Consider the following 21,675-nt stretch of genomic DNA (forward strand, 5'->3'; position numbering starts at 1 on the left):
TGGTGTTACCTTGTGTCATCATGTCGGCTAACCATCTGACCTTCCCTGCTGTCATTGGATTGGATTTCCTCTGGTTGTCTGGTTTAGTGTTCGATGTTTCAGAGAACTGCTACTGGTTCAAACAATCATAAAGCAGAAGTATCAGTTTTTGCCTGAGCCTGCAGAAAACTCAGCTGTATACTAACACTGCTCTAGCATTGTATTTGGCTCTTCCTCCAATAACATCAACGCATGAGTATTTTGGCGTTGATCCTTTACAGGAAGCAGTAAAAGATGCTCTTATGGATGATTTTGGTAAATATCAACATTTATGCAAGTTTAAGGAAAATGTAACTGTCTGCTCTGAGAAATTGGGTCGTACTGACACACACACCCATAAAATATGGCTAAGTCTTAATGCTCCACTCAAACAGAGACCATCTTGGGTCTCTCTTGCTAAGCAGCAAGTGCTTAAAGAACACATAGAAAACATGTTAGTGAAAAATATGAATGAGCCATCAAAGTCTTCATATGCTGCTCCCCTGCTCCTGTTGTTCTGGTGCCCAAGAAAAACAATCCCAAACTTTGATTCTGTGGGACTACAGGAAACTGAAAGCTATCACACATGCACATCCCATTCTGAATATCCAGGAAATACTGTTGGCTGGAGCTTCAGTTTTCACCACCTTGGATCTCAATTGCGGTTACTGGCAGGTGAAGATGGATGAAGACAGCAAGGAAAAAACAGCTTTCATCTATCCAATGGGTCCAGTTCACCGTCAGGCCATTTGGTTTGAAAAATGCACCAGTTACTCTCTAGGGCCTGATGGAAATGGTTCTTGGCGACGTTAGAGAAAAATGTTGGATTTGTATTTGGATGACATCATCATTTACACACCCACATATGAACAAGACCACCCTGACATCCAAGCTGTCCTGGACAGACTGAAAGAAGCCAATCTGGCCATCAACATGAAAAAAATGTCAATTCTTCAGAACATCTCTGCGGTTTTTAGGTCATGTTGTTACTTCTGCTGGAGCACAGAAAAGACCAATCCAGGATTTCCCAGTTCCTAAAACCTAAAGGAACTCCAGAGGTTTTTGGGAATTTTTGGATGGTACCATCAACACTCTGTCAAAGTTTTTAAAGTACAAAAAAATGAAACAAAATAAAAACGGAAACTTTTGGGAAAACACAAGTTATTTCCAGAAATCAAAATGATATGTTAAAGAAAGAAAACGAAACAAAAGAAGAAACCAAAACCCAATACACATACAGACATACATCTCACAAATGATATCAAAATAAATCAAATTAATTATTGATTAAATTCAATTAAATTTAATTAAAATATGTGAAAACCATTGAAAAGCTAAAATGATGAGTTCTTAAAAGCCTGAAAAATGGGGGGGGGGGGGGGGGGGGGAAACACAACTTGACCTACATATGTTTTGCATTATTTCTAATCTGATTCTGAAGGAACTTTTATTTTGGAAAACAACCACATCCGACTTGTGGTTATCCATGTCAGATCGCTCGGTCACGTGTCGTAAATCCATCCGCTGTAGCGGCGACCGCTAAAGTGAAACCCCCAAGCTAGCAAAGTTAACCAAAAACAAAAATATTTGGAAAGTTTCTGTTGGCAGAAAATGAAGTGAGGAAACAGAAGAAGAGCCTTTGCCTTAATAAAACCCCAGACAAAAACCATAACACGAACAATGCAGAATATTCAGCATCTGGCTGTTGTTAATAAAGTTCAGATGGTGGATTCATGTTTATTATTATATTTAGAAAATATATATATTTTTCATTTATCTGTTGAATTTTAAAAGTTTGAACGAGGCTGAATTTGGCGTCTGAACTTTTAGCTTCCACTTTGACAGTTATGTGTTAAGGGAAACTTATAGATCGCATTTTATTGGTTTCTACATGAAATCTAGATGTTGAACATTAACTTTACCCTTAAAAGTTAAGGAAAACTGGAGGTTAACTAAAATATAAAATAGATTGAAAGCCCAATTCAGCCTCGGACAGGCTTGTTCGTGAAAGTATTGTCTGACATTGAACCGATCTGCGGCCTGAAAAAAGTATGAGACTTTTTTACTACTGGTTTTCTTGTTCTTCTCATGTTTTTATTAACCTTTAAAGCCCTACAAAGATGACGACCTTCTTAGCAAAGGCGACGTGGCCAAGAGGTCTGTCACACACGTCATAAAAACTTTCAACAGCTTAACGAAGAAAAAAGACAACATCAACGACAACAAAAAGGTAAATGTAATGTTCTGAGTGGAATGACTCTAAGTAATCATCACGCAGGACCACATAATAATATGAATAATTTATTGGGAGATGTCTGAGAGAATAAACAGTTATCTTCACCACCAGGGAAACCATAAAAGCAGAGTTAATAAATGTCCTCCTCCAAACAAAAGATTATTTGCGTTTGTCCTACGCTGGAACTCAGTGATGGGAAGATAAAAAAAGGAAGAAGGAACGCAATGGAAGAACAGCGTCCAAGGGCAAACGTCACGTGCAACCACAGCAGTTGGAGTCCAGGCAGGGGGAAGAGTGGAGACAGATATCCAGAGACGGCGTGGGCTGGATTTCAGAAAGAGTCAGGGTAACCCTGACGACGAAACAAAAGTAAGATAGAGAATGTGCTGTGGGTGGCTAAAGTCCCGTGTCGTCATATAATAATAATAATAATAATAATAATAAAAATAATAATAATGGAGTTGTAATCTGGTTCAGGATCCGGTTCTGCGGGATATGGAACCTGGGGAAAAAAAAAAAAAATTAACGTTTTTATACAAAGTAAATTTTCATAAATTTAATCAAAACCGCTAATGAGCTTATTAAAATGTTCTCACATAGTTAAAAACATAAAACTTAGAAACTCAAATAGTGATTCAACAAAAACTGTTGCGCTTTACAAGTTTTCGAAATTTCTTCATTTGTAAACTCCCATTTTATATACGATACATTTATATTCCTAAAAAGAACATAATGAAAGGCTTATCAGTGTTTTCTGTATTGTATAAGCTGCGTATATACGTTAACTCCACCCTCAGCCTTCAAAGTAGAACTTTGTGGTGACAGCTCCAACAGGAAGCATTAGTGCTCAGACTAAAAGAGGAAGAACACTGAAATCTCATTTTACCAGTGTTTTTTTTGGGGTATTGGTGGTGTTTGTCTAGAAAAATGAGATGATAGTGTAACCCTGACATGCTTTGCAGCTTCGCCCCATCCACAGGTATGACATGAGGGTCTCGCGAGAGTTTGCGCGATTCTCGCACTATGCTTTATAAAGGGGCATGCGCAGTCAGTTTGTTGACGGAAGTCGGACAAAGGGGCTGTCACTGCATGCATGAGACGCAGGCGGGTGATGAGACGTGCTATGCGAGCGAGTAGCGTGCGAACTGGCCAGGTTCCACCGAGGATGGAGGCTGTTCGGCTATGAATTCAGGCTTTTCCAAGCTGGAAACATTGGACTGGGCGGTAGGAAGCATCTACACTACACCCCCATGTGTGGATATGATGGATAATGCAATGAACTTTGCTTACATTGAACTTCTTGGACTGGATTTATGAACATTATTGGAGGATGGACAGCAGATGCACTGCAGTGAACTGATTTATGTTTTTTTGCTTGTTTATTTTCTGTTGTAAATCAAATATAAATACCTATATACACTTTCTGCATCTTAATGTTGCTTCTCATCATTTGCACTTCCTCTGAAACGAACTTTGGCCCTTATAACTAGTTTTAACTAGAGTCTGGTGGATTCTAGTTAACTGGCTACATAAATTGGCGAGCTAGCTAGGAGGAAGTGCATGGTGGTTAGTGTTATGAATTTGTTTGTATTTTTTTTTCTCTCTCTCTGAGTATCAAGAATAACCATGAATGTGTTTTTGGATCTTGGTATTAAGTTGCCAAATGCTATTTTAGTTGAAGGCATTATAAAACCTGCATATGATGAACTGATTGATTTTGTGCGACCCTATGGCTCTATTAACAGGATAGAGACCATTAGTGATGCAGATTCTGAGTTTAATGATGCGCTTGTTGTAGAATTTAACAATGGGAGTGCTGTTAGTGCACTGCGTCCTATATTACCATATACATTTCTTTCAACCGAACATGAACTTAAATTTTATATATCTGAACTCGCTACGATTTTCACCGAGCATTTTTCTAAAACTAAAACAAAATCATACTTGTCTGAGTTACAAAACACAGCCAAACTTACGGGTGTTGAATATAAGGACATGCTGGCGCATATGTTGGCTCAGGTTGGGTTGGCTGTCACAGAGCTGGGTCCAGCTACCAAGGAAGAAGAGGAACAAACCCCGCATGCAGAGCCTACTCTGCTTCTCCCATCTGCTAAAGACTCTTTATTCACCCCACTTTCACCTGTTCCAGAGACTTTTAGTGTCAAACCGGAATGCAAGCCGCATCAACCAGCACCAGACCCCCTGTTAACCTCCAGCAAGGAAAAATCCAATCCTAATATAGAAGTTCAGCCTTCTGAAGTCCAGCGCTACATTGTAGAGCATATTGTAAAGAACGAAGAGGTTGCAGTGCACCATCAGAGGCTAAGGGTGTTTTCGGGTAGGATACCCAGACCGTCAAACGAATCTGATTATGAGACCTGGCGGTCAGGAGTAGAGCTACTGTTGGGAGACCCAGCTGTGTCTGATCTTCAGCGTTCCAGGCGGATTGTTGAAAGCCTTTTGCCACCTGCAGCAGATATGGTTAAACATCTCGGTCCTAATACAATGCCAATGGTGTATTTAGCCACTCTTGACTCTGCATATGGTGCCGTTCAGGATGGGGATGAACTATTTGCCAAGTTTATGGACACCTATCAAGACACCGGAGAAAAAGCATCAGCTTACCTCCAACGCCTTCAAGTTGCTTTAAATGCTGCTATAAAAAGAGGTGGAGTCAAGGAGTCTGATAGTAGTCGCCATTTACTAAATCAGTTCTGTCGTGGATGTTGGGATGATGGGTTGATAACAGAACTCCAACTTAAACAAAAGAAAACTCAACCTCCTACTTTTGCAGAGCTGTTGTTGCTGTTACGCACCGAAGAGGACAGAGAAGCGACAAAGACCCTTCGGATGAAACAGCATCTGGGTGTTACTCGACAAAAAGTTACTAATCATCCCCAGTATGTGCGAACAGACAATAATGATGGGGGAGCAGTGGCTAAACTGACCAATATCACCCAACAGCTTGCTCATCAGCTAGCAGACATACAGCGGCAGCTAGCTATGCTGACTCACGGACAACCCAAATCATCTTCTCATCCACCGGCAACAGCCCACAACAGACCACCAGCAAACGAAAAGCACCACACAAACCCTCTTCGTCATCCCATGCCATTTCCACAGAAACCAGGCTTTTGTTTCCGGTGTGGTGAAGATGGACACATCCGTCCCCAGTGTAAGAATGAGCCAAATTCTGCTTTGGTTGCCCATAAAAAGAAATTATTTGGAAAAAAACAATACAACAGTTCCACTTACAATCATTTAAACTGAGTCCGGCTTCGGTTGAGGGACAAACAGGAGCCAAACGGGACCCAAACTGTCCCAAGAAGAGGATCGTCCGGTGTGGGAAACTGTTACAAGCAAAGCTTATAAAGAAAATGCCAAAAGGGCTCGTTGGTTCTAAATGCACCGCTATCCTTAAAATAGCACAACAAAACCATAATTGCCTTTTGGACACTGGTTCTCAGGTCACCACAGTTTCAGTTTCCTTCTTTAATCAGTTTCTCCATGATCAACAAATTCGTCCGCTTTTTGACTTATTACAGGTCGAAGGTGCAGCTGGACATTTAGTACCATATTTGGGATATGTGGAGTTGACAATAACGTTTCCCAAAGATTTTTTAGGGTCTGAGATTGATATGCCAACTCTAGCACTTGTGGTCCCAGATGCAAAGCCCCACAGCCACACACCTGTTTTAGTGGGAATGAATACATTGGAATCTTTGTATGACTTGGGTCGTAATAGTGATGTTTTCTCCCTGCCCACTATTCCAAAATATCGAGCTGTTCTGAAGTTGCTACAGATCAACCATCAGCAGAACCATGCAGGCTCTTCTGGAGTTGTGAAGTTATTAAGTCAGGCTCCAGTTTCTGTTCCCGCTGGCCGTACTGTTGTTCTAGAGGGCACTGCACAATTAAATGGACAGCTGTCAGGTCAGTGGGCTGTAATTGACCACTCAGGATCTGTACTTCCTGGGAAGCTGTATGTGCAGAGTTGCCTGATCACAGTCTCAACACAGTCTCCCAATAAGGTTCCTGTTATTGTGAAAAATGAGTCTAAACAAGATGTTACCATTCCCCCTTTTGCCGTTATAGCCAGTATAGGGGCATCGCCAACCATCTTGAGTCATCAAACGAGGGATGTCTCCCTGGACGAGAAGGGGAGAGGGAAATTACACTTTAATTTTGGAGACTCGCCCATTCCTATTGACTGGAAAGAGCGAGTAAAAAATAAGCTCACCCAAATGTCTGATGTGTTCTCCCACCATGACCTAGATTTTGGTTGTACAAACCAAATAAAACATCAGATTCATCTCCATGACCCGACACCATTCAAGCATCGAGCCAGACCCATACATCCGAATGACATAGAAGCTGTGCGGAAACACATACAAGATCTGCTAAAGGCTGGCGTAATTAGGGAGTCTGAATCTTCATTTTCCTCCCCAATTGTTGTTGTTCGGAAGCGGAACGGAGATGTGCGCTTGTGCATCGATTATAGAAAACTAAACTTACAAACTATAAAGGATGCCTATGCCCTGCCAAACCTCGAGGAATCCTTTTCAGCATTAACTGGGTCAAAATGGTTTACAGTTCTTGACTTGAAGTCCGGGTATTACCAAATAGAAATGGATGAAAAAGACAGAGCCAAGACTGCCTTTGTGACTCCATTGGGTTTTTGGGAATGGAACCGCATGCCTCAGGGGGTGACGAATGCTCCAAGCACATTCCAAAGATTAATGGAGAAGTGCATGGGAGATTTGAACCTCAGGGAAGTTCTTGTTTTCCTAGATGATATCATTGTTTTTTCTGCCACCCTGGAAGAGCATGAAGAACGCCTGTTGAAAGTGTTGAAAAGATTAAAAGAGTTTGGATTAAAACTCTCTCCAGATAAGTGCAGGTTCTTTCAGTCAAGCGTGCGCTACTTGGGACATGTGGTGTCAGAACGCGGTGTTGAAACAGACCCAGAGAAAGTGTCCACTTTAAAATCCTGGCCAGTACCCCGAAATCTGAAAGAACTAAGATCATTTTTAGGTTTTGCCGGATATTATCGGCGGTTCATCAAAAGCTATGCCACAATAGTAGGACCACTTAATCATCTTACTCGTGGCTATGAACCTAGCCGCCGGACTGACAAGAGCAAGAAGACTGCATCAAAGTACACAGATTCAAAACAACCGTTTGGAGACAGATGGACTCCTGCTTGCCAAACATCTTTTGAAACGGTGATAGACAAATTAACATCGGCTCCTGTTCTTGCATTTGCTAACCCCAAGCTTCCCTATATTTTGCACACAGATGCAAGTTTGTCTGGACTGGGGGCTGTGTTGTATCAAGAACAGGAGGGCCAGCTTCGTGTCATTGCTTATGCCAGCAGAGGACTCTCCCAGAGTGAATCTCACTATCCTGCACACAAGCTGGAGTTTTTAGCATTAAAATGGAGTGTCACAGAAAAATTTCATGACTATCTGTATGGTTCCCATTTTACTGTGATCACTGACAACAATCCTCTCACTTACATCTTAACCTCTGCGAAATTAGATGCCACCAGTCATCGGTGGTTGGCTGCCTTGTCGACGTACTCATTCAAGCTGCAGTATAGATCTGGCAAGCAAAATAATGATGCAGATGTTTTGTCACGGCGACCTCATCCCCCCATACTGAATGAATCACTTCAGAATGGGGAGTGGGATCCTGCCTATTGTATTGTAGAGCGTCTATCTCATTCAAGCAGACCCTCTGAGTTACCTCCTGAAGTGGTGGATGCAATCTGTCAAGGTGCTCTGTTGAGAAGTTGTCTACCTCCGTCAGCTTGCATTGATGTTGCATTGGTTGAATCAATGACAGTCTCTACTAACGTCTTTCCAGAAGCCTTTGAGGAGGAGTCATCTCATGGCTTGTACATTGTACCGTCCATGACTGACATTGACCTACAAGAATTACAGTATGCAGATCCAGCAATCAGAGAAGTTATACAGCAGCTTGAGGCGGGAGAGAAAGTTCTGCCTGTTGCACATCGACTTCTTCCTGAGCTCTCTTTGCTACTGAGGGAATGGAGTAAGTTGAAGCTGGTGAATGGAGTCCTTTATCGGGAGAAGAAAGAAGAGGATAAACCTCATCTCCAATTGGTTCTGCCACCAAATTTGCGCCCTGTTGTTCTTGAAAGTCTCCATAATGATATGGGTCACATGGGGATTGAGCGGACATTGGACTTAGTACGGCAAAGGTTTTTCTGGCCCAAAATGGCAGCCGCAGTGGAGCATTATGTCAAGACTTGCAATCGCTGTGTAAGGCGTAAATCTTTACCTGAGAAAGCAGCACCCCTTGTTAACATTCACACCACCAGACCATTGGAACTCCTGTGCATGGACTTTCTATCTCTAGAGCCAGATAGCAGTAATACGAAGGACATCTTAGTATTAACTGACCATTTCACCAAATTTGCTGTCGCTATTCCAACTCCGAATCAGAAAGCCAGGACTGTCGCAAAGTGTTTGTGGAATGATTTCATAGTGCATTATGGCATCCCAGAACGTCTGCATTCTGACCAAGGCTCAGATTTCGAGTCTAGGTTAGTTGGAGAGCTTTGTGACATGACTGGCATCAAGAAATCCAGAACAACTCCCTATCATCCCAGAGGGAATCCGGTAGAGCGTTTTAACCGGACATTGTTAAACATGCTAGGCACGCTCGATAATGAACAAAAGGTTAAGTGGAAGGAGCATGTCAAGCCTCTGGTTCATGCATATAATTGCACACGGAATGATGTAACTGGGTACACGCCATACGAACTCCTTTTTGGGCGGTTACCTCGCTTACCCGTAGACTTAGCATTTGGGTTACCGATAAAGGAACCTCCAACTGTAGCACATACAGACTATGTAAAGAACTTAAAAGCCAGACTAGAAGAGAGTTATAAACTTGCTTCAAAGAATGCTTGGAGGTCTGCAGATAAGAATAAAAGTTCTTTTGACAAGTATGTGAAACCTGCTAGTCTGCAAGTGGGAGACCGTGTATTAGTTCGTAATGTTAAAATCCGTGGGAAACATAAGCTTGCTGACAGATGGGAGCACGATGTGTATGTGGTTGTTAGTCGTGCCGGTGACCTACCAGTATATGTGGTACAACCTGAATCTGGAGGGGGACCAACTCGCACGCTTCACCGGGATTTGCTTCTCCCTTGTGGATTTTTACCTCCTTGTTATTCGGACAATGCCCCAAACTGTACTACCCTTCGGAGGCCGCATACTCGTAGCCAGAGTCGACTTCAGTCTTCCCCTGATATAACGGAAGATCAGGAGCAAGAGGATGATGAAGTGATCATTCCTACGGGACGGACTGTCCTTCCGATGAGTTTCAGTATAAAACATGTGACTGATCATGACCAGCAAGCTGAGGTCTCTACTACTGCAGATGTCATTCCCTCCACCACATCGGGCTGTGTTAGTCCTCCTCAGCAAACTCTGGTTGTGGGACCTGCTGTGTTTAGTAATCCTCCTTGTTCAGATGCAGCACAGATTCATAATGCGTCCGAGGACGGACATGGGGATGAAGAGGATTTGGATATGGTTCTAGGACCACAAGTCACTGAGGAGGACGATAAGCTGCCTGCCCCTGTTCACCCTCTGGATGTCGCGGGCCCTTCCAGCGATGACTGTGAGCAGTCAGCCCAGTCTGTGTCACATGTGAGTCCAGTTCCGAGCCCTGTTACTTGTTCAGATGATGCTGATGCACTTCTGAGAAGGTCGAGTCGCATGCGCAAGCCGCCTAGTCGTTTTCAGTATTCTGCTTTGGGTAATCCCCTGGTGTCAGTTGTGCAGAGCTTGTTTCAGAGTCTTTCTGATGTTTACACAGAAGCTCTTGCACTCAGCGATGACCCCATTATCGCTGACCCTTAGCACAGGTGCGACTGGGACAGTCGTGGTCCAGCTGGGGGGGGTGTAACCCTGACATGCTTTGCAGCTTCGCCCCATCCACAGGTATGACATGAGGGTCTCGCGAGAGTTTGCGCGATTCTCGCACTATGCTTTATAAAGGGGCATGCGCAGTCAGTTTGTTGACGGAAGTCGGACAAAGGGGCTGTCACTGCATGCATGAGACGCAGGCGGGTGATGAGACGTGCTATGCGAGCGAGTAGCGTGCGAACTGGCCAGGTTCCACCGAGGATGGAGGCTGTTCGGCTATGAATTCAGGCTTTTCCAAGCTGGAAACATTGGACTGGGCGGTAGGAAGCATCTACACTACACCCCCATGTGTGGATATGATGGATAATGCAATGAACTTTGCTTACATTGAACTTCTTGGACTGGATTTATGAACATTATTGGAGGATGGACAGCAGATGCACTGCAGTGAACTGATTTATGTTTTTTTGCTTGTTTATTTTCTGTTGTAAATCAAATATAAATACCTATATACACTTTCTGCATCTTAATGTTGCTTCTCATCATTTGCACTTCCTCTGAAACGAACTTTGGCCCTTATAACTAGTTTTAACTAGAGTCTGGTGGATTCTAGTTAACTGGCTACAATAGCACTAAAGTTCAAGAAGCTGAAACGCTGGATTTTCATAGCAGCACAGTTTTTTCTGCTTCTGCTCTGGATCTGCAGGTCGGTGAAACTCTTCTACAGATTTTATAGCCTTGCTTTTACTCTGTTTCTGTTCTATCTGCTTGTATTGACTCTATCTCAGAAATAATTTTTAAAAAAAGTTTTTTTTCTGAAACTTTGCCCCTCCTACCATCGTCTTGTTTTCTAAAAGCAGGTAGAAAAGGAAATATCTTTTTTAAATGTCTTTTGTGAGGCTGAAAGTTATAATTTCTGCCAGTTAACTGCATTCAGTAGACATCAAACCGCTTATGCATCTTACATAAAATAGAAAATGTTTGTAAAAAAGCTGGACATGATCACTGATTAAATTCAGTTTCACATCCATGTTCAGGCAGGATGTCTATTTCAAATATTGACTTAAAGAATCCAGGTCCCTCTGAACTTTGGAGGCATTTCCAGGCAGCCTGACCTCTTTTTTTCTAATCTTCAAAGTGAAATGTGTGAACATTGTATTTGCTACTTTGGTTTAAATAACCACTGGCTGATGTTATTTGCACGTAGATGCGTGTGACCAGCACAGAAACGGATGGAAATTCCTGTAGTTTAACACGTGCGGCCAAGGTGCACGTTTCTGCAATGCCCGCTGGTATTTTCAGTACAAGGCTGAAGTTACGTCAGTTGTCGCACAACTTTTACAAGTGATTTATGAATAAAGATGGATTCAAATAAGAACACAACAGAAAAACCTTCTATTAAATCTTGGGTGGCACTGCTGAGAGGCAGCTGCTCCAGTTGTCACGACTTTCTGTCTGTCTTTTGGTATTTATCATAGTGTCGTTCTTTTTGTTTGCTCGCTTACTCATCACCACCGTGTCTTTACTTTTCTCCTTGTAACTGAGTGTAACCCGTACGGCAGCAAGTCTTTTGTTTACTCCCGCGATCAGCTGTTTGCTCTGATCAGGCCTGTTCTGCCGCTGGGGTTTAGACGGCGCCCGGGTCAAGGCAAAGAAGTGAAAACGTTAACCCGCTGTTCCTGCGACCATCAGGGGGGATGTACGCTCTCTGGCCTATAAGAAAGAGGAGCTGGCAGCGACAATCAACACCCGCAGAGAATCCTATGAGAGCAGTTTACTGTTTTTCCAGACGTGGATTCATCCACATCCTTTGGACCAAAGTGTTGCCTTTCTTTGTGAACAAAGGAGGGGGGAATAACACTTTATGTGAACGTGCGATGGTGCAATCCAACATATGTTTGAGCGCCTCTGAGATGAAAGCACAACCATTGAAGGTTCCCTCGTTCTTCGCTCTCCCTCTCTCTCCAAAGCAGAAAGGCTTTTTTAAACTGTCCAGCAAGGCAACATGTGAACATTCAAAATACGTCATTAGACTCTGTGTTTTTGTCTAGTCTGCATCCTGCAGGTGACTCTGTTCCATAAACACTCCAGCACGAAAAAGAAAACAGAGCCCAGAAGACTGGCCTGCTGCTTATCTGGTACTGCACGCAGGAATCAAGCATGTTTCACAATACAATATTCATCCATACATAGAATCATGTAAATGCATGAAAACATAATGGAACCCCTGTTCACCTCCACAAGACCCTGCAGGACTGCTGTGAGTGCACAGACTGGGATGCTCTCCGTCTGGCCCACGGTGAAGACATGTGAAGACACCATAAAGGACTGTCTGCTGTTGTCTGCTGCCAACAACAAGCCGTGGATTACAAGTAACCTGAAGGCCGTACTGAACGAGAAGACTAGGGCCTCCAGGTCGGGAGACAGGGATTGACTGAGGAGGGGGCAGCACCGGCTGAGAAACGAGTTGCAGGAATGGAAGAACACCTACAAGTCAAGGCAGCAAAATAACATGAGAGGTTATGTCTGTGATGATGTGGGGGGAGAAGCAGACTGTATTCAGACGGGTCACATTTGGTTCGCATAAAGTAAACCAGAATTTTCAGTCTGAATGGACCCAAGCGGACCCGGGTCCAGGACCAGGAACCGCTCGCTGACCCATCTTTGGAGGTGTTCTCGGTTCGTTTCCAATTGGACTGAGCTTCGTTCTCTCTGAGATTCCTCAGTCTGATTACAATCCGTCCTCGGAGTGGAACAACTAAACCAAAATGGCCACCGTAGCCGACGTAAACATAGCAGAAATGAAGGAACAAATGAGATGCGGACAAATGTAAAGCAACGATTGATTAATTTTTATTTAAACACAGCTGAAAACGCTTCTTACATGCTTTTCTTTACTTTATGTGGCATTGACCGGACAGACGCCACTGTGACGTCATCCTAAAAGCTCCCTGTAGTTCCTGAACAGAATTTTCTTTAGAACAACGCCTTAACACCACAACGATGAGACACAGTAACTCATTGACATGTAATTGGATGAATTCAGACTCCTCAAAGCAACTTTTAACGTGACACACATTGCTTCTCACTGTTTTCCCGACGATCTATATGTCATAAACACCAATCAGCGTACCTTCTTGGCCGTCTTCCTGTAACCAGTAACCAGTAATCAGCAACGCCCTACCAACACCCTACAGTCTCCACGGTACCATAGCAGCAGTAAAAAGTGTTGAGCCTGCATGACGTTGACACAGACGTTCAAGACTTGTAAGCAAAATATAATGTTTGGATGATCTATAAGAGCAGGACTTCCATCATTTCTGTCTTGCTTCGCTTGTGATTCCTGGCCAATAAGTGGAGAAATCTTTAGTCATGTGGTTTTTTTTTACAAGCTTCAGTCCGGAACAGGAAAGTCAGCCAGACGTCAGTCTGAATCCAGACCAAACGCAAGGTTCAGGACTCGATCCAGACCAAATTAAGCGGACTGGGTCCGGACCAAACGGTCTGAATACACCCTTAAAAAAAATCCCCTTTTTATTGAATATAAAAAAAAAAACAACTTCCCCCCACTCATGTCTGATAAAAATGTCCTTTTTCTTTATGTTGTGTTTGTCTCTGGGGTAAAAAAAAAACCCCAGAGAACTTTTGGCCATTTTTCAATAAAGTCGTGTGACACAGTGGTAATAATCATATGAATGATAACAATATTCTTTTCTTTTTTGCTGACTTTTGTTTCATTTTTTCCAAATCTATCAATTGTCTATTGTTCTGCATCTCTCTCCATTATTTGTTCTGCAGGATGAACTGGACCTTCCACCTCTGGACTCCCAAATATCAGACATTTTCTGCACCAAAGAAATGCTTTAATAAACATCTTGGTAAGCTAATTGTTTGTTCTTCACGTTCACTTGTTTCTACTCTGCTCCCTATATGGCCCATAAAATGATTCAGGCCTTTAAATCAACTTTTTGTTGATTTATTTTCACAATTAAATCAAATAAAATGATTTGGTATTGAGTCCAAAAAAGTCCTAGAGCTAAACTTGAGTGTTATAATTTTCACATTGACTGTGATGTGGTTTATCACAAAGCTTTGGAGAAATGTGGACAGTTTGTAATCACACCAAATCTTTGGCAGATGGGACTGGACTAACAACTGGCTGTTGAGATCAATTGGAGCGATCACAGCAACCAAACAGAACAAACTGCAGAATCAAAGATTTTAGACGTTGTTTTTAGTGCAATTGTACACTCAATGAAACTGATGGATGAAAAGGCTGAAAGGAGATATTTTGTTTCAAAAAGAAACTCATAGAAATAAAGTTATTCATTTTCCAGTGGTTTTTAAGAGTCTGTCACAATTAATTTAGTTTCAAAAACACTTTTAAAAACAACCTTATATATATAATAACCTATATTTATATGTTATATTGCAGAAATTTTTATTTTGCTTATTTGTGGAAATGAAAAGAAGTTTAAAAATGTTTACATCATAAGCAAGCCAGCATATGCCTCCAGGATAGACAGGCTTTTCTTCACATTCAAATCCAAATGCAGTGAAGTTATTCATACTCCTGTACTCTGAATAACTCCAGGGAGCGCTGTATAAGTTAAGGGAAGATTCAGTTTTGGCCAAGCATTTTACTTCATTGGTAAAAAAAACCCCAAGAAATCCTTTACTCCACATGAAAAAAAACAAAACGAACCTTTTTGGTTTAAGCTCGACTTTTATGGGATGATGCATAAATGAGTAAATAAATGTGTGCAGCAATTAAATGAAGTATGTGTTAATAATTTTCATTGTAACAGTTCCCCTGGCACAACCAGCAACTCTAGTAGCAGTCAACGGGACAAAAACACTGCTGGTATCGGCTTATCTGGAGCACCGCAGTAAAGTAAAAAAGGTGAGTGAAGGGAGTGCAGTCTATGCCCTCTGCCTTGATACCCCACTCTGACACCTTTAAGAAAGCCTTTGATCTCAGTTAGGTCAGTGGAGCTGCTGAGTGGCCATGAAAGGTTCCAAGGTCCCATTGTTTGTGTGTCATTGTAAGAGAGACTGAATCTGTTTAACCTTCCCTGTAAAAAAAAGTACCAAGAACAGTTCTAAATTAAAAGACGAAGAACTGTTCCCGTGTCGTCTGTGCACAATGTGTTAAAAAATAATTGGAAATGACAGTAAAAATTAGCTGTGAATAAAAAAATAAGACTTCAGTGCATGCAATCATGTGGTTGTTCAAAAATGGCAAATTTTCAAATTGGTAAGGAAAAAAACAGCAACAAAGACGAAATAAACTGCTTTCCATTGCAGGTTCGTATTATTGCGATTAAACCACGGAAAGAGAAAGCATCCTATCTTTGCCACTTGCGATGTGAGAAGAAGCTGAAAATCACCCGTGCCGACTACAAAACCCACTCTGATCACTTCCGCTTTCATTATGGGACAGCTGACATCATGTGTCCCCTCCCCTCAGGCTGTCCAACACCGTCCCACGTTGCTGTGACTTCTGTTCATGTCAACCCTGAAGGTACTGATCGCAGACCTGATTCACTTGGCAGACATCAAGAGTCACCTTTCTCTTAGGTTGTCTCTGGTTGCTGCGGGACGCACCCACATCACTGACAAGTAGATGACAAAGAGAAACTTGATATGTCCAGTTTTGTTCCTCTACCATCAACACTGCATCCTAATTCTGTTTATTTGCACCTCTAGTTTGTAATGCTTTTAAGTAGATGCAGTGTTTCGTTGTTTATCAAGGGAGTTACGCTCTAAAAATACCCTGCGACAGACAAAATCCACAGAGTAAAGTCCCACACCTAGGTGTGCAAAATTTGTTCTCCGCATTTGACCCATCCCCTGGGGGAGCGGTGAGATGCAGACGCACACCCACCCACTCACTCAGAGCAGCTGCACTCGGGAGGCAGCAGCGCTAAGGGTCCTTGTTAATTAACCCTGGATTCCTGCGTGGCAGCCTTCCACCTTGCCAACCGAGCTGCCCACCCACAGTAGTAGTAGTTTTTTAAGTAGACTATAATGAAATATTCTACTACTCACTGAATGAACATTTTCACACTTTTCTGTCTTCTTAAACTTGAAAAGTTCAAACCTTCACAACAACAGGAAGCTTACCCACCTTAAGGTAACACACCATTGCCAGCTTTATACTGTGACGCGTGTTTAACTGTGACTTTAACTGATGAGTCTTCACGTGCCACACTACAAGTTTTACCAATGTATAGAATAGTATAGATCTTTATCGATCTCAAACTGTGAATTTCATTTGTAACAATAGTTCCAAAAAAAGCAGTTGATAAGAGCTAAAAATTTAAAATGTGTAGAGAAGGCAAGAAAAGAGTGTCCAGTGTCAATCAGAGAAGAATGACAGAGAAGCATCTCAGCAACAGTTTGTCGATTCCGTTCCTGTCCCTGTGTCAGAAGAACAAACCACTGTCTGGTGACAAACCACAAATATCGAAATGGTGTTGACAGAACTGTGTCAAAGGTATTTCCATTTGTTATATCGGCTGTATTTCACATTGGTTTCCTTTAAAACAGTGACATAACGTGAAAACTACGTGATGTCGTTGAATTTAGTCACATTGACATCCAGATGACAGAACTACACCGCAAACATTTGTTTAAGATATTTCACTGTTCGTTTTACACACTGGGATTTACAGCAAAGGCAAACAGTGTGGCTTTAAAATCTTCTTATCCTTGTATCTGTTTGCTAAGCTGTATCTACAGCTGTTTTGTTTTCCACAATGAAATAATTTAAACCAGGATTTGCTTTATTTAACAAACAGTTTGTCCACCTTTTTGCCAGCAGTCCACTGCTTGTTCAATACTGGCAATAAAAGCCTCTGATGTGATCTGCTGGTCACTTACAGGCAATCCAGCCTTATTTAAATTGTTTAGATGGAACCACATATTGAATGTAAAAGGATTGATATATAAGGGTAATGATTGAATGCCCATCATTTTTTTAACTGTATTAGCAGCGTCCTTGTGTGATTAGAGAGTTGGTTGGTGGATGGTAATCCATACATGTATTTGAGTAAAGACTCCCGGTATTGTCTGTTAAGGTAGCTCTTTTTTTTTTTTTTTTTTTAAGTCAAAGCTCTTCATGGATGTTCATGCACAAAGAAAGTTTCCAATGACTTTGTTTTTTTGTACAATTTGTGAGATTGGGATTTGAACTTCGTAGTGATGTCACCAGGCGGAGAAACCTCTTTAACAAGGTACCAAACGTATATATTAAGAGAAGTGACCAAAGCACGACATTAGGAAAGAGTCACAGACAAATGTGGTGGGGAGAGTCCAGTAGTTTTTTCAAAATATAACATGGCTCAGAAAAACAACCTAAATAAAAACGGAAATATGCCCAAAACCAAGTGACCAGTTGATCAGTATTGATCTGTGGCCATTGGAGTGAAAGACCCACAAAGGAGAAACCGTAAGAAGTGTAGTTCCTTATTCTAACATTAAATAATAGGGATCAAAAAGATATTCCTGCATTTTTTGTTTAGTTTAGGTGTTTATTACATTTTTGAATGTAGTTTCAGAGTCTTTTAACGTCTGTTTGATCTCTTAGGGACACTTGATCAGGACTTTCTGGAGGTACAGAACTTAAAGACAGAGTTTCAATCATTTCCATATAACTTCACTGTCTGCTTCTCCACAATGTTTGATTACACCAATGTGCTGCAGGTGAGGACAGTTTGCAAAAATATATACATATATGTGTGTGTGTGGATAGGTAACAAATATGTTTCTATTTGGACTTTGATAAAGTAAATTTAGCAACACATTTAAATATTTTATTACTTTTTATTTAAATTTTAACTAAGGCAGAATCCAAATTCATTCCCTACCCCCCCCTGGCTTCGTAATAGTGTCTTCAAATCCGGACGTTACTGCTACTCGATGATGTCATGAATAGCAGCCAGTCACGTTAACACTAAGCTGCCGGCACTCAATAACATAACCTCGTTTTTATAGTTTTAAAAAGTCATACAAAAACAAAAAGTCATTATTTGCATTCAAATGCTTCAGAACACACCCACGTGAAGAAATGGGTTCCTCCTCCACGTCACAAACGTGATGCGGGTCACCCTACCGGCAGAGGGACACCGAGCCCCAAGTCCCTAAGGCTGCCTCTTAAAAAAAGTTCGGACTCCACTACCGCCCCAAATGCCCCTACAATTGGTACAACAGGGAGGAGGGGGAATTCAGATTCTCCCTAAAAATGGGTGTTATTCATGTCAACACAGAACTGTTTGGATTTATTTGTGAAAACCCCACCCTTGTTTAATCCATTGATTTCCTGCTCCCTTCAGGATCCTTTTCTTCCACAACTATGTCCATCTAAGTCAAAATGTACAGTCTGGTTAAGTTTTTCCAGGTTAAACCGAAATCACTGAACACTAAAACCTTGTCTCCGTTTTGATGCTGGGTTTGGATTTAGTCTCTCAATGTATTGAACAGTAGCCGTTAAGACCGTCTGATTACATGTTTGCATCAACAAGCAATGAAGCAGATCGACTGACGAAGCCGCCGTTGGGACCTGACGCCTGTTCTGTGTTGCAGCTGGTGCAGAGTCTGGAAATGCTGCAGTTACTGGGTGTCAACAAGGTTGTTATCTATAAAACCAACTGCAGCCTCGAAACACAGAACGTTCTGGACTACTACACACATAAAGGTCGAGTATGGTGAGATTTGTTTCTATACGTTCATCCTTCTGACCAGAATAATATTGCAAACCTCAGTTTCCAAAGTACACGGGGCTGCACGGTGGCGCAGTGGTTAGCGCTCCTGCCTCACAGCAAGAAGGCCCCCGGTTCAAGTCCCGGCTGGGGGACATGAAAAACACAACATCAGGGGGGGACCTTTCTGTGTGGAGTTTGCATGTTCTCCCCCTGCATGCGTGGGTTCTCTCCAGGGTCTCCAGCTTCCTCCCACCATCCAAAAACATGCTTCATAGGTTAATTGGCAACTCTAAATTGACCATAGGTGTGAGTGCAGGAGTGAATGGGTGTGTGAGTGAGGACATTCTACCCTGCAACAAACTGGCGACTTGTTCAGGGTGTCCCCCCTGCCTTCGCCCACAAGTGGCCGGGATAGGCTCCGGCAGCCCCGTGACCCCAAAAGGGATAAAACGGTTAAGAAAAAAAAAATGAATCAAATGTTTTTTTTTGTTTTCCACCTGAGCTTCATTGGGAATAAACTCAACAGAGGAATACCAGAAATTTACCTCTGAAGAACCCAAGTTCTGGTGCTTTTAACATTAAACATTTTTTTGTTAGTTTCTTTTCTTAATTATGGTTGTAGCAATTATTAACAAAAAAAAAATTGAACTCGTAGGTTCTCCGGGGTTGAAGGAGGTAGCCTAGTATTAAAGATGTGAAATGTGATTTATGAGAATCTTTTACTGCAGGTAACAACCCTACCAGGGGAAAAAAACTAAACATTTTACAATTCTCTTTATTGTCATGTTGAGTGGTTAATAAAGATAATTATTTTGTAAAATTATATTTTTTCACATTGTGCTAAACCATTATACGTGAGTGGAGTAAAAGTATTTGATTGGAGGCGGGATGGCGAACCTCCTGGAACTTTAAGGCCACCAAACAAAAAGAAAGCGCGCAGTAACAGAGTCCAGGAAGTGATCTACCAGGAATTCAGACAGAGAACCAAAGGACAAACATTTTTCTGTTTTCCTTTTTAGTTGAGAAACAGAAAGTTTCTCAAAGTATTTAGTTTACTGATCATATTTGTCTTCATTCTAAAGGAAACCTTGTTATTCTGTTACAGGTTTAGTGGAGGTGATTCCCTGGTCTCTGTCCAAATTTCTTAACGTGTCTAGAGGATGGTTGCCAAACCACGGTCCTGGTGAACTCCACTACTTTGGTCAGATTCCTGCTCTGAATGACTGCCTTTACCGATACATGTACAAGACCAAGTATTTGGCCTTGCACGATGTGGATGAGCTAATACTACCACAGTCTGTCGACAGGTAAAAGTTGAGGAAGTCTCTTTATACTGCGTCCGTATTCAAATACAACATTTAGAAGGATGTACGTCTTTAACTTTAAAGATAAAAGACGAGAAGTAGTTTTCATCAGTACCTCTTTGAACTAATTCTGACATTCTTTGGAAATGGTGATATCATGTGTGTTAGCTTATCTTTCCAGTTATATTTTTGATTTGCTCGACAGCTGGCTGGAGTTGTTGCCGCTGCTGGAGAAGAAGTTTGGCGCCAACAAGCGTTACCGCTTTCGGAGTCACGTGTTTCCAAACGACGTCCTGCTGCCTCCTCCAATTTTCCCAAATACTCTGCTGCAGCACAGCTGGGGGAACGTGCCGGGCGTCAATATCCTTTCCCACTTGTACAGGGAGCCCCTTCCTTCTACCGCGTGGATTGACTTTAAGATCATCGTGAACCCCCGAGAAGTGTTCTCGCTGACCGTTCACGGAGCTCTGAAGTCCCTGAAGCCCTTTGAGTGGGTGACATCAGACATGGCACGGATGTATCACACAAGGTAAACCGATGACTCTGTTTACCCAAATACATTTCTGATTCACGCCAGTTAAGTTCCATTGCTGCATGTTTTCTAACATGAGTGGATATAATTAATTATTCTGTCTTTTCAGAGCCAAAACCCAAACCAAACTGTCTCTGAAGGATCTTATTTATGATGGCAGGCTGCTGAACTACAGCGACCGGCTCGTACCTGCCGTCAATGCGGCTCTGAGAGACAGTGGACTCCTGCCTGAGGACAGCGCCTGCTCCTCTGTTTCAACATGATCTTCAGTACTGATCAGAAAGACTTTTTCACAAAGACTTTGCCCCCAGGTTATGGTGCAGTAGGCTCTATAATAAAAATTGGTGTGTATTTATTTATATCTAGGGGGAATCTGACTTGAAATATCGGGTTGGGCGACTATACATTAGGATTTAAAAACTGTCCAAATAAGTTAACCTGTCAGAATCAAATGTAAAAGGATTTATGATAGAGTAACAAGCAAACATACGTTTTCTATGCAACTGTAATTGTCACTTTAAAAGTTAGAATAAATAAATAATTAGTTGTTCAACATTAAGGAGTAGTTCCATTCATTTTTCATCACATTTAGTTACATGTATAAGTTATATCTGGCCCTTTGAGGACAGACACTATGCTGATGTGGACCTCTGTGAAAATGAGTTTGACCCCCCTGCTCTATAACCATTAGGGGTGTGCAAACACCAGGAAGCCCAGACTGAAGCACCTCAAAGCGCTTCCACCCCGTCAGTCACCTTATTGCTCAAAACAATCTAAGCTCCGGTTCAAATCAGTTTGAGTAGATTTGATAAAATTCATTTTATGGTTTCTTTGAATAATTATAACTGAATAATTAAAACTTTGTTTTTTGCTGCACCAGATGAACATACCAGTGGGTACTGAACCAGAGTCCACAAACCGAAACTAGAGGCTAAATAAAAATGAGGGGCATTTCAGTTCTGTACAGGATGCTCCC

General features: G+C 41.9%; 1 protein-coding gene across 2 annotated transcripts; it reads left to right on the forward strand.

Moving 5' to 3' along the window:
- Positions 1 to 3,079: 3,079 nt before the first annotated feature.
- Positions 3,080 to 21,258, forward strand: LOC105355348 (uncharacterized). Of its 2 annotated transcripts, XM_023961704.2 has the most exons (10): positions 3,080 to 3,189; positions 10,785 to 10,864; positions 13,957 to 14,036; positions 14,967 to 15,061; positions 15,466 to 15,682; positions 17,750 to 17,865; positions 18,745 to 18,856; positions 19,969 to 20,170; positions 20,373 to 20,696; positions 20,809 to 21,258. In XM_023961704.2, the coding sequence occupies exons 1-10, from the start codon at positions 3,187 to 3,189 to the stop codon at positions 20,960 to 20,962; spliced, it is 1,383 nt and encodes a 460-aa protein (XP_023817472.1). In that variant the 5' UTR covers positions 3,080 to 3,186; the 3' UTR covers positions 20,963 to 21,258. The 2 variants fall into 2 exon arrangements, with proteins under 2 accessions (XP_023817472.1, XP_023817473.1); XM_023961705.2 differs by lacking the exons at positions 3,080 to 3,189; positions 10,785 to 10,864 and adding an exon at positions 10,341 to 10,478.
- The last annotated feature ends 417 nt before the right edge of the window (positions 21,259 to 21,675 follow it).

Source organism: Oryzias latipes, chromosome 13 (assembly GCF_053564925.1).
Source record: "Oryzias latipes strain Hd-rR chromosome 13, Olatipes_Hd-rR_3.1".
NCBI lineage: Eukaryota > Metazoa > Chordata > Actinopteri > Beloniformes > Adrianichthyidae > Oryzias > Oryzias latipes.

Bases quoted from the DNA above. Each gene is read 5' to 3' on its own strand.
- LOC105355348 (XM_023961704.2), top strand. The intron at 15,062-15,465 runs GTGAGTGAAGGG...TTTCCATTGCAG, and splicing joins ACCGCAGTAAAGTAAAAAAG to GTTCGTATTATTGCGATTAA. The intron at 18,857-19,968 runs GTCGAGTATGGT...ATTCTGTTACAG, and splicing joins GGACTACTACACACATAAAG to GTTTAGTGGAGGTGATTCCC.